Source organism: Muscardinus avellanarius (assembly GCF_963383645.1).
Source record: "Muscardinus avellanarius genome assembly, chromosome: 1".
In the NCBI taxonomy this organism is placed as follows: domain Eukaryota; kingdom Metazoa; phylum Chordata; class Mammalia; order Rodentia; family Gliridae; genus Muscardinus; species Muscardinus avellanarius.
In genome coordinates this window covers 183,924,102-183,937,367 of record NC_137786.1, presented here as the reverse complement: position 1 = coordinate 183,937,367, position 13,266 = coordinate 183,924,102, and the positions used below count along the sequence as shown (strand labels likewise).

The 13,266-nt window shown below is 52.9% G+C and overlaps 1 protein-coding gene across 1 annotated transcript in view; it reads left to right on the top strand.

The window, feature by feature from the left end:
• Positions 1 to 4,113: 4,113 nt before the first annotated feature.
• LMO1 (LIM domain only 1) overlaps positions 4,114 to 13,266 on the top strand; it is a gene marked incomplete at both ends in the record, with an annotated part of 35,113 nt that continues 25,960 nt past the window's right edge. Inside the window, one exon of the mRNA XM_080697392.1 lies at positions 4,114 to 4,138. Coding sequence (XP_080553518.1) covers positions 4,114 to 4,138 — 25 coding nt within the window. The remainder of the gene's footprint in view (positions 4,139 to 13,266) is intronic.

The window sequence follows — 13,266 nt, the reverse complement described above, 5'->3', positions numbered from 1 at the left end:
GTTCCCCACGTCTTTCAGTTGCCAGAACCCTGGTGGTAATTTTGCGATAAAATTAATCTTGAAAGCCAGGCATGGTGGTGCACACTTTGTAATCCCAGTATTTGAGAGGCTGAGACAGAAGGGTCGCAGGTTCGAGGACAGTCTCAGTAAAAAGTGAGACTCTCGTCAACCTAGAGAGACCCTGTTCCCAAATAAAAGTAATATAGGGCTGGGGGTGTAGCTCAGAGGTAGAATGTCCCTGGGTTAATTCCCTCCCCCAACACACACACACACACACACACACACACACACACACACACACACACACAATAATCTTGAATCCCTTTTCTTAAAGAACCTTTACTCCAAACTGCAGTCAGCTTCCGGCCTCACAAAAATCTGGATCTTACCCCTTGGATCCACTGCCTGTCTGTTGAGAGAACTCAGAGCTCTGGCTGGCCAGTGCGGCCATTGCCAGGCATTGGGGCAGTCCCTTCGTGCCTGGAGAATGAAGCATGAGGCAGGAGGCTGGAGAATTTGGGTCTGGGAGGCAACTGCTGATTTGCAGGGAAAGGGTCTAGCTGACTGGCCTTCCTCCCTGGAGCACTGGAAATCCCTTAGTCCCAGTGCACCCCCCCCCCCCGACCTGTAGTAGTGGGTCGGGCTCTATCTAGGGGTTTTCTAGGGTACAGATTCGGCTTAGGCTTCTAAAAGGCCTAACAATTTATGATTACAGCTTCTTAGAAGGCTGGTCTGGGCTCTGTAGAAATGAAAAGAAGGAAAGTTTGCCGACTGTGCACTTTTCTACTAGCTGATTGCAAATTCCTGTGCATCGGCTGCTTTTGTGTACACAGGGGGCTGAGCAGGGCATCTAAACGTGGCCAGCAGGCATCCCCATTGCACTGCCAAGACTGTAGGTTCACGCTGTTGTGTAAACTGTAGTGGCCACGGGGAAGGGGCCCTTGCCACCCTGAACGCTTCTTTCTCTAAGTGTCACTTGTGATGCCAGCCGGTAACCCCACCTTGGAGACAGCTGTTCTGTGTTGAGAGCGAGGCCCGTAGGCTGAGGCACATCTTGACAGCCTCCACTGAAGGCAAGTTCTGGAATATCTGGTCTGCCCAGGCCCTAGGCACCAAGCCCTTCTAGCGGGTGAGATAGTCCCCCACCCCAGCGCAGGAACCCTTACTCAAGATTTTTCTGCCAGGGATAAGGGCAAAGTGCTGGGACCTGCCCAGAAATTTGTAAGGCAGCCAGTAGCATCCCCTTTCTCCTTGAAGTAACCTTGGAGACTGATCAGTTGGCCTCCCTGTTGTGCCCAGAGGCACTTCGAGAGCAGTTTGGAGCACTCTTGGCATGTAGAAGTGAGAGTATACTCATCACCTGTGGAATGTGTTGGGTGAAAACTGGGGCTTCCAGCCCCAGGGGATCTGAGGATTACTCCATTGTTGTGGGTGTGACCTCGACCTGGAGGACCCTTGGGTGGGAGTTAGCTTAGGGGTGGGAGGTACCTGGGTGTTAAGGAGGAGGCTGTCCAATGAGTGCGGCTCCTGTCTGGCTCTGTCAACCCCGCAGGGTCCCTTCCTAGCTGGGAACTCAGGCCACCCAAACCCTCTGAGATTTGCCAGCATCGCTGTTAAACCAGCCTTGGAGGCCTCTCTCCAGATCAGTTTGGGGTGCCATGATCATGGCTGGGGTGCAGAGAGAGCCACCTATGGGCACAAAATGCCCTCACATAATCACCAGCCCCCTGATGGCGTGCCCTACCTGCTTCTGCAGCCATTGCCCAGCACCCCAGGCTTGGAGACACAGGATCTCGACTCCCCCAAGGGATGCCAGCCATGTGGCTGTTAACTGGATATCTTGGAGGCTCTGGTGAGTTGATGTCGGGACAAAGAGGCCCAACACATGGTCAAGAGTAGGAAATAGCCCAGCTAGCTAAGTCCTGGTTTGTGGGTCGGGGCTAGCCTCCCAAAGTGAGAAGTGTCCCTGTAGGTCTGGAGTAGGGCTGCAGCCCGCATGGAGTGAGTGTCTCCAGGCAGCACCGAGGGCTCTACAGTAAGAAGTTGCCCTTGCCAGGCCCTGTGTTTGCTGCACTGTCGGGCCCCCAGCACAGGTCAGGGTCGGGGGCTGCCACCGAATGTGATTGTGACAGTGGTGTCAGAGCTGCCCCCAGACCTTGAGGGCATGGCTCTGGCTGCGGCAGCCTGGGAGGGATCAAGCTTCCAGTCCTGAGGGACAGAGAGTCTGAGCAAAATGATATATTTAACATCAAATATACTCAAGGACTATTAGGATTAAGTATTCAAGATGAAGGGGAAAGCGAAACCCTCTGAGCTGCAGATGAGGCATCTCATTAGAAGCTGCAGCTCCTCTCTCTCCTCAAAGCCTGACTTCCCTGCCTAGAAGAGAAGACGGACCAGTGGCTCCCAATTCTCCACCCCTGTCAAGCACTGGGGCCTCCCAGGGTTTTAGGGGCCAGACCTCACCTCTAGGGCTCCTTTGTGCCAGATAACCCCTGCATTGTCCAGAGCACCAGTTTACAAAGCACATTTGCATGCATTATCTCATTGGCTCCCCAAAGCAATCTTAGAGACAGAGGTGCGGTCTCCCACTGCACACACAGGGAAACCGAGGTCCAGGGAGAGAAAGTAGCTTGCTAATTTCCACATTGTACAGTGGCAGAGATGGGATGGAATCATATCCGGTGGCCCTTTGTCCCTTCGGGGACTTCAGTGCTCTTCTCTTTGCCTGTGTAGATCAATCCTCAGAAGCAACAGCTAGGTCCAAGCCTCCAGCACATCTGTCTGGAGCCTTTCTTGAGCTGAAGCAAAAGCATTATTTCCACTCTATCCCAGAGCTCTGTACTTGTCAAGGGGGAGCAAAAGTTCTTGGGATTTAAAAGTAGGTGGCCTTCCTGGAATAGGCAGCCTGAGCCTTGGCCCCAGGGCTCTGAGGAGAAGCAGGGTACAGGAGGAGAAGCGACAGACACCGTCTCCCTTTCCGCCTTATGAGTTACAGACCAGGAATTGCCGACTCCATCATAGCAGCAGGAATCTCTGGTTTGTTCACTGCTTGTATTCTCCGTGCTTCAGAATAGTGCTTGGCATAAAATATATGCTCAATAAACGTGGAAGGAGCAACGACTCCCAGGCCATGCCATTCTTAACCAGAGCAAGGCCGGCCGAGACAAGCTCCCCTTCTCCACGGCATCGGGTGCTCTTGGAGGGCTGTTGTGACCAGGGGTAGTACTGTAGGACTCACAGTGAGAGGTTTTGTGCCCCGCAGAGCGTTCATTTTGCTAAACCGTGAATCAACCAGAAACCTCAGACAGAACTGGTAGGAAGGGAGGGACAAGATCAGAGAAAAATGACTCCTGTGAGGATGCAGAAATCAAGGCCAAGAGGCTGAGATAACAGACCCGGGTGTTCTGCCAGACTGACAGCGGAGACCAGGATCCTGGGACCAGAGTGGAGCCGAGCGCCGAGCTGGGGCAGAGAGGCCTCCAGGTGGCGCTGCGGAGCCGGGCAGCCGCGCGTCTCCACTCCCCATTAACCCGGGAGGGAGGGGGGCCTCGGGAAATGTGTGCATTTATTCAGTAGCAGGAGTGCAAACCTCATACATTGAGGGAGAAAGGCAGCGGGAGACGGCCGCCGAGATTCCCCCATCTCTTTGAATATAATTTTAGATTGAGATTCAGATTAAATCCGAGGGGAAAACACTTTATGAGGCTGAAAGCTGTGTCGTTGCCAGAGCCAGGGTTATGAGCTATCAAATGCAATTACATTAAGACAGATTATACTGGGCAAATTGAGCCATTTAGAAGGTGAGAATCAAAGAAACGGCTCTGATCCTCTCTTTCCCCTTCTCTCTCCCTCTCCCTCTCTCTCTCTAAATTGCAGTTCGTAGTTCCTTGCAATTCTGAGGCACAAAAGTAGGTGACACTGCTTTTGTATCTGCGAAGTGCTTCACTCCTGAATGTAATTCTAGCTGAGTGCAATCTAGGTTAAGAGCCGGACAAGCGGGTAATTAGAGCCCGCTCGCTGCCCGAGGACCGGCCGCCCCGCCAAGCGCGCCCGGAGCCGGCGCCCTCCTCCCGGCCGAGCCGAGCTGCGGCTGGACACGGAGCGCCCGAGATGATGGTGCTGGACAAGGAGGACGGTAGGTGGCGGGCAGGGGTCCCGGCGCCCCGCACCCCTCGCCCCCGCCGCGGCGCGCGGGAACCCACCGGGCACGGCGCGCGCTGGCGGGGCTCCGCAGCGATGGCCGAGCCGGGGCTTGGGCTTGGGCCGCGGGCGGGACGCGGGCGGCGGGAGCCCCGGGCCGGGCCGCGAGCGGCGGCCGCCGAGCGCTGCGCCGCGGGGCCGCGGGGAGGCTCCCGCTGCCCTCCGAGCTCCGCGCCGCGGCGGCTCGCGCTGAGCCTTTGGTCTCTGCGGCTGCCCTGCTCACCGCAGCCATCACCCTCGCGCCCGCGCGTAACCCGAGAGGCGCAGAGCGCCGAGCAAATCAGAGGCTTCGGGGACTCCCGACCCTGGGGCCAGCGGGCGGACGGCGCGAAAAGCTGGGGTGCCCGGCACGCCAGGGGAAGGCCGGCTGGGCCCTCCAGGGGACAGCTGCCCAGGAGCGCGACTCGGAGAGCACAGACGCCTGCGCCTCCTCGGCCCACTCTCTGTCTCCCTGAGCCTGGAGGCAGGAGTTTGGCCCAGAAGAAGAAAGTGCTCCGCCACACAGGCCAGTCGCACTCCTGCTGGAGAGCCCCGTGTGGCTTGGGCCTTCTGTGGCCAAGAACTTCCGTGCGACCCCCGGTGACCCCAGGATGGAGAGGTCAGGACACAAGAGCCCATGGCTGCTAAAGCCAAGAGCAAGCAGGTGGTCACACAAACCCCAAAGACTGGGAGTGTCTTGCAGGAGTGGCCCCTGGAAGGTTGGGGTTCCCAGTCCCTTTGGGGGTGAAAAAGCAGTCCGTGTCCTGCGACCTAAGATAGCCCCCCTCCAGGTCCAGAGATTGGCCATTCCCTGGCAGCCCCCGGCCCTTGTGCCCTGGAGTCGAGGCTGGTGTGGCCCATGGGTATGGTAGGAAGAGCTATCGTGAACCTTGGCACTTGTGCTGCTTTGGTCCTCTGCTTCTGGGAAGGACCTGAGAGGGTGGGCTTGCCCGGGGCCAGTGGGCATGCGTGGCTATCCTCCTGCTGTGCCGTGCCCTCTGCTCACTGGGGCAGAGGTGAAATGATGCGATCACTGCTGAAGATTTGAAGTTACATGACTTATTCAAGGTCACACAGGATGTGCACTTTGCTGCTACCATGTGCTGATGCCCCGGCCTACCTACACCTTTGGATGCATCAGCGGAGAGAGGGCTTTTTAAGTGTCTGTCTTGACACATAGAGGAGCCCTGGGGTTGATAAGCCCATAAAGGCCAGTTATTGGCATATGTGTAGAAAGAGAGGAAAGGGGGAACTAAATGCTTCTAGGCTGGCTGTAGTGTGATATCATCTTTAGTATCCACTTTTCTGTTCACAGACCCCCTCCCCAAGGCCGTGTGGACCATCAGAGAACTGAGCTGGTGCCATTTACATGGAGTGGGAAGGAGAAGAAGGGATATGGGGTCAGGCCAGATAGAGAGGAAGGAGGCCTTGATTTGGCTTCTTCTTTTTTTGGCAGTACTGGGGATGGAACCCAGGGGCATTCTACGTCTGAGCTACACCCCCAGCCCTATTTTTTATCCTTTATTTTGAGACAGGGTCTCACTGAGTTGCGTGGAATCTCACTAAGTAGTAGCTGAGGCCGGCCGTGAACTGGGATCCTCCTGTCTCCGCCTCCCAAATGATGGGGATACAAGGATGCACCACCATGCCCAGCTAGATTTGGCTTCTTTTATCACTAACCACTGTGTTACCTTGGACCAATCATGCTCATCTCCAGACTTCTCTTTCCCTCTCTGTAAAAATGAAGGACAGAAACCAGTGCAGATGATCTTCCCTTGGTGGCTGGGAGGACTCGTCTTTAGGGGAGCATGCGGAGATCAGGGTGCACTTTTAGCTGAGATTATGCCTGCCTCCCCACCCTCCAAACCTAAGCCAGGAGTCCAGAGGACCTGAGTCTAGTTCATGGGAGGTCTCTGACCAGTGAGATTGTTCTCAGTTTGCCAACAAGATGGCACTCCCACCTCCGCCCAGAGTCTGGAGCTAGAATTCTGTCTGGATCCCCTAGCACCTTGGGCTCTGTGATAATACTAAGGGTCTCAAATGAGCTCTGAGTGTGAATGGACCTCCAGAATGCAGTGTGCCTCAGTCACCCCAGTCCCTCCCAGAGATGCATGGGAGAGCCGAGATGCCCCTCTGTCTCCTACCTGTTCAGTCTAACAATATGGTGTCTGTTACCATTGAAGCTCCTGGCCTCTGGGGGCCGTTACAGCATTGGAAAGGCAAGTGGCTGGGGTTCTCAGTAGCCACCAAATTTTTATCCTGATCAGTCTAGAGCTGTTCTCCAAAAGCAACCTTTCTGCTCCTAAATCCACACTCTACCCATTAGAAGACTGGCCTCTCCTCATTCCAGGAAACTTTGAAGGTGGCACCTTTATTGGGGGAGGGAAAAGGTTTTGGATACACTCACCTGTCCCTCCACACCTACCACCTAACTTCGTCCTGTACACTTATGCTCTCCTGGCAGGTGGCGATGGGAGCTGGGTGGCAGCAATTGTCCCCTAGGTCCTAAGGGGCGTTTCCCTCAGGGCTGTACCTAGCACCCTTTGTCTGGCTGCAGCAGGAACTCCAGACTCCTATTAGCCGCCCCCAGTGCCTTTTCTCCACCTGACAACATCTTGTCGGGGAGAGGTTGGGGCTCCTCTGGTTGAAGTCAGGTCTGCCAGCTGCCGAGGACCAAAGCTTTCCCTCTGCTGGGCTGCAGGGCTTTCATGTTGCACTTCTGAAAGATAATAAAATATCAATCGTTTTGCCGTAGCAACGGGTTTAAGAGACTTTCTGAAGTATTGAATCGTCAGAAAAAAAAATTTTTTTTTTGCTTTTAAGCACAGTGCATTATTAATAAAGTAATCCATTAGGTCGAGCAGTAAAGGGTCACCACAGAGACAGAAAGATCTGTTTTGCAAACGGTTAAACTTCGGGTTTTAAGATTAATTGCTTTCATTTGGATGCTTGTTCTTGGCCTAGCTAGCTCCACTTTACTGGAACTCAGGGTCCGGGCTTTCTAAACGCTGCCGGGTCTGTCTGTCAGCGAAAGGAAGCTGGGCTCCAACTTTCCCGGAGAGACGGCCCTTCTCCTGGCACCTGCAGTTTGGGCTGGCACCAGACTGTGGGCTTTGGCTGGAGGAGGGGGTCGAATTTGGAGCAAAGCGAATTTCTACACTGAGCCCAGCAAGTCAAATAAGGCCCTGGCTACTGGAGAAGAGATTCTTGAGTAGCGACACACAGAACAGTGAAAACTTGAGTCCTGGGAGCCTGGATAAGAAGGATGCAGAGGGCACCCAGCTGGGGCCCTGGGGTGTTTTCAGGTACATGCAGAAGAAGGGCTGGTCTGGGCCTAAACCACCACTGTGAAATGCCAGCAGGATGGCTGGGGTGACCACAGGAAGCAGCAGGCAGATCGTGGAGCTAAACACTAGACATGACTTCCTGGAGCATTTTTAATAAGTCAAAAATGCTCAAGGAGAATAGAGCTGGGCTGAGAAGGACGAGACAGTGGAGTCTTCAATTGTTAATGACCGCTAGGCTAGGAGCTCGGCCCCCACAGCTGATTCGGTTCATCTAAGAGGCAGGCGCTTGGCTATCCTCAGCTACTGACTGTCCTTGGCTGGGCTACCAGCAACCTCCTAGGATAGCCCACTCTAGAGTACAGAGTCCTGGGGCCTCTCATGCAGAGTGTGGTCCGGTGATGGAGACAGCGGATGAGCGCTGATGGGGTTTAATGCCAGAAACCCCAGGCGGCTGGCAGGAAGGCATAGCCCAGTGGGCACTGCAGCCCGTCAAGGGCTAGTGAAGGCCTTGTAAGGCTGGCAGGGTGAGGCTGGGAACTGGCACTCACCTGGTGCCTAGAGGTATATGTGGGTATGTGTGTGTGTGTGTAGGGGGGGGGTCTCCATCTGCAGCCGCCATATCCAGCACCTCCGTCTGCAGCACCTCCTCATTTCTGGGAATGAGGCATCGAAAACCTTGAGCAGCTTGTATAGCCGCTTCCCCTTCCTGCCCAAACTCAGCCAGGCAGAGTCTGTAAAGACGCGTCTCCCCCACCCCCTCCTGGAGCCTGGGTAGAGAGCCAGGTGCCTCTCTTGGTTCCCTGCTTTTCCATTCATTTGCCCACACCAAGCACTAAGCAGTCGGGGGGTGGGGGGACAGGGAAACAACATAAATTGGTCTGTCGTCCAGAATCCATGTCTCGCTAATGTACCCAGATTAACTCAACTGTAAATTGTCTCCTTGGATGGCGGTGTCTTGCTAAAAGTTTCCCATATGATTCATGATTTGGATTGCTTTTAACGGCTATTGGCTAAGCAAGCCGGTGACTGTACAAGGTGATGCAATTGGCATTAGCGAGGGGAGGCACGGGAGCGTGTAATGCAGTCAATACTGCATTAACTACTGATGCCCAATTACAGGGAGCAGGAGAGAGCCTTTCAGGAGCATTAGGACGGGGAAGCTGAGATCACTGGCCGCTGCTTGCCTAAAAGCTTCACCCTTTGAGTGCCGGGGCTCAGCGCTGGTGTGGCTACTCACTTGGCCTCTGGGGCTGTGGGGGCTGCCTTTTCCTCTTGTTTGTTCATAATCAGTCTCCCTCTCTCTCTCTCTCTCTCCCTCAACATGTCCTATGAAGATGCTTTTAGCACATGGCAATGTATATTTTCCTAGAGCTGGGGGCCTGCCTCTCATCTCTCCTGAGAATTGATTCACTCCCCTATCCTGTGTCCTAGAGTCAGACCAGGGGATAGACTCTCCCTCTTCCATTTAAGGAGCCTCTCAGCAGGCCCCGTTAGTGAGTAGGACCCAGAAGAGGTTTATTTTGGTCTCTTACCCTTGGAATAGACAGACGATTGCCAGCAAGCATTGGCAGCTGACCCTCTGTGGTCATGGGCAAAGGAGACATGAGTTCAGTCACAGCCTAACTGGGCTGCCAGCTCAAAGAGACCTGGGCTGGGAAATGGCTGAGATTGGATTGGCTGGGTCATCTTTGAGCAAAAGACAGAGCAGTGGAGGTGTAGCTAAGGGAAGCTGGGGGGAGGGACATGAGCCATATTGGGTTTCTGAACATATGTAGGTCCAGACAGTTAGTACCCCTCTGTGAGGGGTACAGCTCCATGTAGCGGGAAGGCCACAGATGTTTGGATTCATCTCCAGAAGCCAAGGATCCTCCCAGAAAGTGCTGACCCACGGTGATTAAGAAGATTAGATGCTGGGTGTGGTAGGCATACTTGTAATCCCAGTATTTGGGAGGCTGAGACAGGACAATCACAGGTTCGTGGCATCAGCTACTTAGTAAGGTGCTCCAAACTTAGTGAGACCCTGTTTCAAAATAAAGAATAAAAATATAGTGCTGGGGGTATAGCTCAAAGGTAGAATGCCCCTGGGTTCCATCCCCAGTACTGCAAAAATGAAAAAAACAAAAGAAGAATATTGGAAGGAGTTAGGACAGAAGGTGGAGGAGAACAGAAGTTGGAGGAGAAGGCATGGGTGCCCCAGGGTGCCAGGAGGTAACATTAGACCTGCTTTCCCCTCTACCACCATGCCAAGCTACTCAGGTCTGCCATGTCCACTGGGGCTTTACTTTTTATGCCCACTCAACATCGAGATTGCTTTGCCTCTGTACCTTTGCCTCTATACCACCTCATCTCTACAATGAGAATATCCACGTCTAATGGAATTGTTATCAGGATTAAATGGGATGCTGTCCATATACACGCTTGATCCACTGGAAGCCTCACAGCTGCATGGAGCAACATTGCTCCCTGCTCGGTCTCAGTGTGATCTGAAGTAGTTCTGGGCCCAGTCCAGGGCCTCGTTCACTGAGGAGCATCATGTTCTCACTCTCCCGTCCCATTGTGGTCCTTGGCCACCACTGCATGGGCGCCAGGCTGGCCTCACTTCTCAACACTGTCCAGATGCCCAAGGCAGGTCGCAGCAGAAAAAGGCCTCCACAGTCACTCTTTGCGAGTCCCTGCATTTATGGGAGGAAGGTTGGAGTTGAAAAGAAGAGAAGAGAGTTGCCCAGGGTTACATGAGGAATTAGAGCCCGAAGCTTGAGCATCTTTCTGGGTTCCATTCCCAGATGCTACGCCCTCTGCCCTGGCCCCAGTACATGACAAGGCTGGGTCCTAGAAAGCCCTAATAACAGGGAACATCAGATGGACTGGGATGGTTTGCCTGAGTCCCCCATTCATGGCCCTCACTAGCCTGCTGCTGGCCCTGGGAATGTGGTTTGTCTCCAGATGTTGGTGCTTATGGGAACTAACCTGTTCTAGGCCTTTTGGACTGAAAAAGCCCCAGAGGTGCATTTGGCGCGAAGCTCATCCTGCCTGCCCACCTCACTGCATGGAACTGAAGGCCAGTGAGGATTGCAGGACATCTTCCCATCCCCAAGCTTAGCTCCTATGTGCTGCTAAAGTGAGGTTTCCTGGCAGGTCCAGACTCAGAATAGGACTAGACCATGGAGTCAGCTTGCAATGGCTGACAAGAGCTGATTTTGTGACTCTCTTCCCAACTCTGAGTTCAGTGACATCATCGCAGTAGCTTGAAATCAGCCATGGGGGGAATATTGACACCCTGGAGACAAAGCAGGGTGTTTCCCTGGAGAGCCGGTGGTTAAGCATGTCTCAGCACACCACTGGATTGCATTCATCTGGGATTCTAGACCTACCCACCTACTATCTCTCTCCTGGTGCTCATTACAATCAGACTGACCCAATCTCTGCTACCCTGGCATTTTGCCCTGGTCTGACCACACCTCCATCACTAAGCTAGGTAGGTCCACTATGTCCATGCTGGTTGGTGTTCCCTGTAGACCCAGCATCTGCCTCTATACCCTTGACCCCATTGTCCCCTTGTCTGGCATGGCTTTCTCCTCTAGTTGGCCATGTTCAGAGAAACATCTACCTAGCAACAAGCTGGTCTCTCATTGGTTGGGGCATGTGATTTTGTGTTCTGAGGAGCCCACAGTGAGTAAATGGTGTGAGAAGAGTGGGCAGGCTGGGCCAGGTTGTGGAAGTCGATGCCCAGGCGAAGGCCTTCCGGGTCGAGCCATCAGCCTCCTGCTTTTCCCCCTGGATATCCACTGTGCTGCCCTGAGTGCCCTGCTCTCTTCAGATGCAGTCTGCTGGCATGATTCAGAAGACCTGAGTCCTAGTCCCAGCTCACTGCTGTGTGGCGCCAGACACTTTACTGGGCCAGTTTCCTCATCTCTACAATGGGAGCAACACTTAACCAGCACCTACTGTCTATGTACACACAGTACACCAGGAAGCCTCATAGTGTGTGAATTTACATTGCTCTGTGAACAGGAACAGTGTGATCTCTTTAGCTTCAGCTTCCCAGTCTTTAGGAGTCATAAAAGCAGTATGTTTCATTTCATCAAACCCTTACTGGAAAGTGATTTGAGCTGAGCACAGTGGCGTACACCTGTGATCCCAGTACTTGGGAGGCTGAGAGAGGAGGATCACAGGTTTGAGAACAGCCTTGGCAACTTAAGAAGACCCTGTTTCAAAAAACACACAGATAAATAAAAAGGGCTGGGGATATAGCTCAGAGGTAGAACACCCCTAGGTTCAATTCCCAGTACCACACACACAAAATTGTGAGGCACCATGCTGTGTGTGTGTGTGTGTGTGTGTATAAAACTTATTGCTGCATCACCAGCCACCCCTAAATTCAGAGGCTCAAAACAATAAGCATTTATTTAGCTAAAGAATCTGTGGGCTGGTGATTTAGGTCGAGCTGGCTGAGCAGTTTCTCTGATCCCAGCTGGGCTTGCTCACACCTGGATGATGGAGCGTAGTTGCTCAGTGGGATGGTGGGGTGGCAGAACCGTGTGTCTCTCATTATCTAGGTGACTCGCCTGGCCGGCTCCCGTGGCACAGAAGGGTCCAGAAAGAGTGGAAGCGCGTAAGGCTTCTCGAGGCCAAGGTTTGGCATGGGGGTGTTGTTACTCCTGCTGCATTCCATCAGCCAAAATAAACCACCACCCCGGCACAAGTTCAAGGGTCAGGGAAACAGATTCAGCTCTGGAAGGTGGGAGATGAGATGTCATATTACAAAGGGCATAGATACCAGAAGGGATGGAGATGGGAGCCATGTTTGTAATCAATCCGCCATGCATCTTCCACGTATGATCTCATTTAGTACCCAAAGAGCCTTAGGAAGAAGATAGTTATTATCCTAATTTTCTGAATAAGACAACTATACAGCCTGAGTAATTGGTCCCAGGCCCTGTGGTTTTCTAGTGCTAGAGTTGCCTATGAACCCAGGCGGTTTGACTAGAGAGCACAGGCTCATTCTCCGTGTTCTGCTGCCCCCTTGTCCAGATGTCAGACAGGGTCTGGGAAAAGGATGCTGGGTGGGTGAAGGGAGCCTTCCAGAGGATGACCTGGGGTAGGAGGGAGATTGCTATGGGCTGGTTTGTCAGGAGGCTGCCTTTAACCCCCAGCCCCATTCCTCCAAGAGCAACCGTAATGACCTGCCTCCCCTAGCTTTTCCTTCCTGTCCTACAAAGTCACTGGACTGCTCAAAAGGGGGTGAAGCTCTGTGGTTAGCACAGCTAACTTAAGCCAGGCAGATATGCAGATTCAGCCAGGCGGGAATCAATTCATTGGTTGGCCCCTCTCCTCAAAACGGGGCAGTAAGTGGGCTGGTGAGAGGCCTGTGTACATTCATAAACCAACTGATTGAAAAGCAATATTTCAGATAAATACAAGCCAGCGATCTATCAGTGGTTGTAATAAAACCCAGGCTTCAGGCTGTGATTTTATTTTGAAATAATAAGAATTGCTTGATTCTTTTTACTTGAGTTACCATGGTAATTCCGGCGTGGAGCAGTGTTATATTGATTTAGAAAGTGGACAGTAATATTTCTTTTGTGTTATTCTGTTTCTAGGCCTTGATTTCTAATTTCCACTTGGAGATTACTTTTATAAATTTCTTAAGTCCTTCCACTTTTTTTCCCCTCTCACAGTATAATTTTCCTCTCATACGCCGCTATGTTCTGAGCTTATTGGTTTGCTCTTATTTTAAATTAAACTTGCTGGTTTCAAATATTGAAATGACATCTTTGTCTGTGTCTGTACTTTGGTT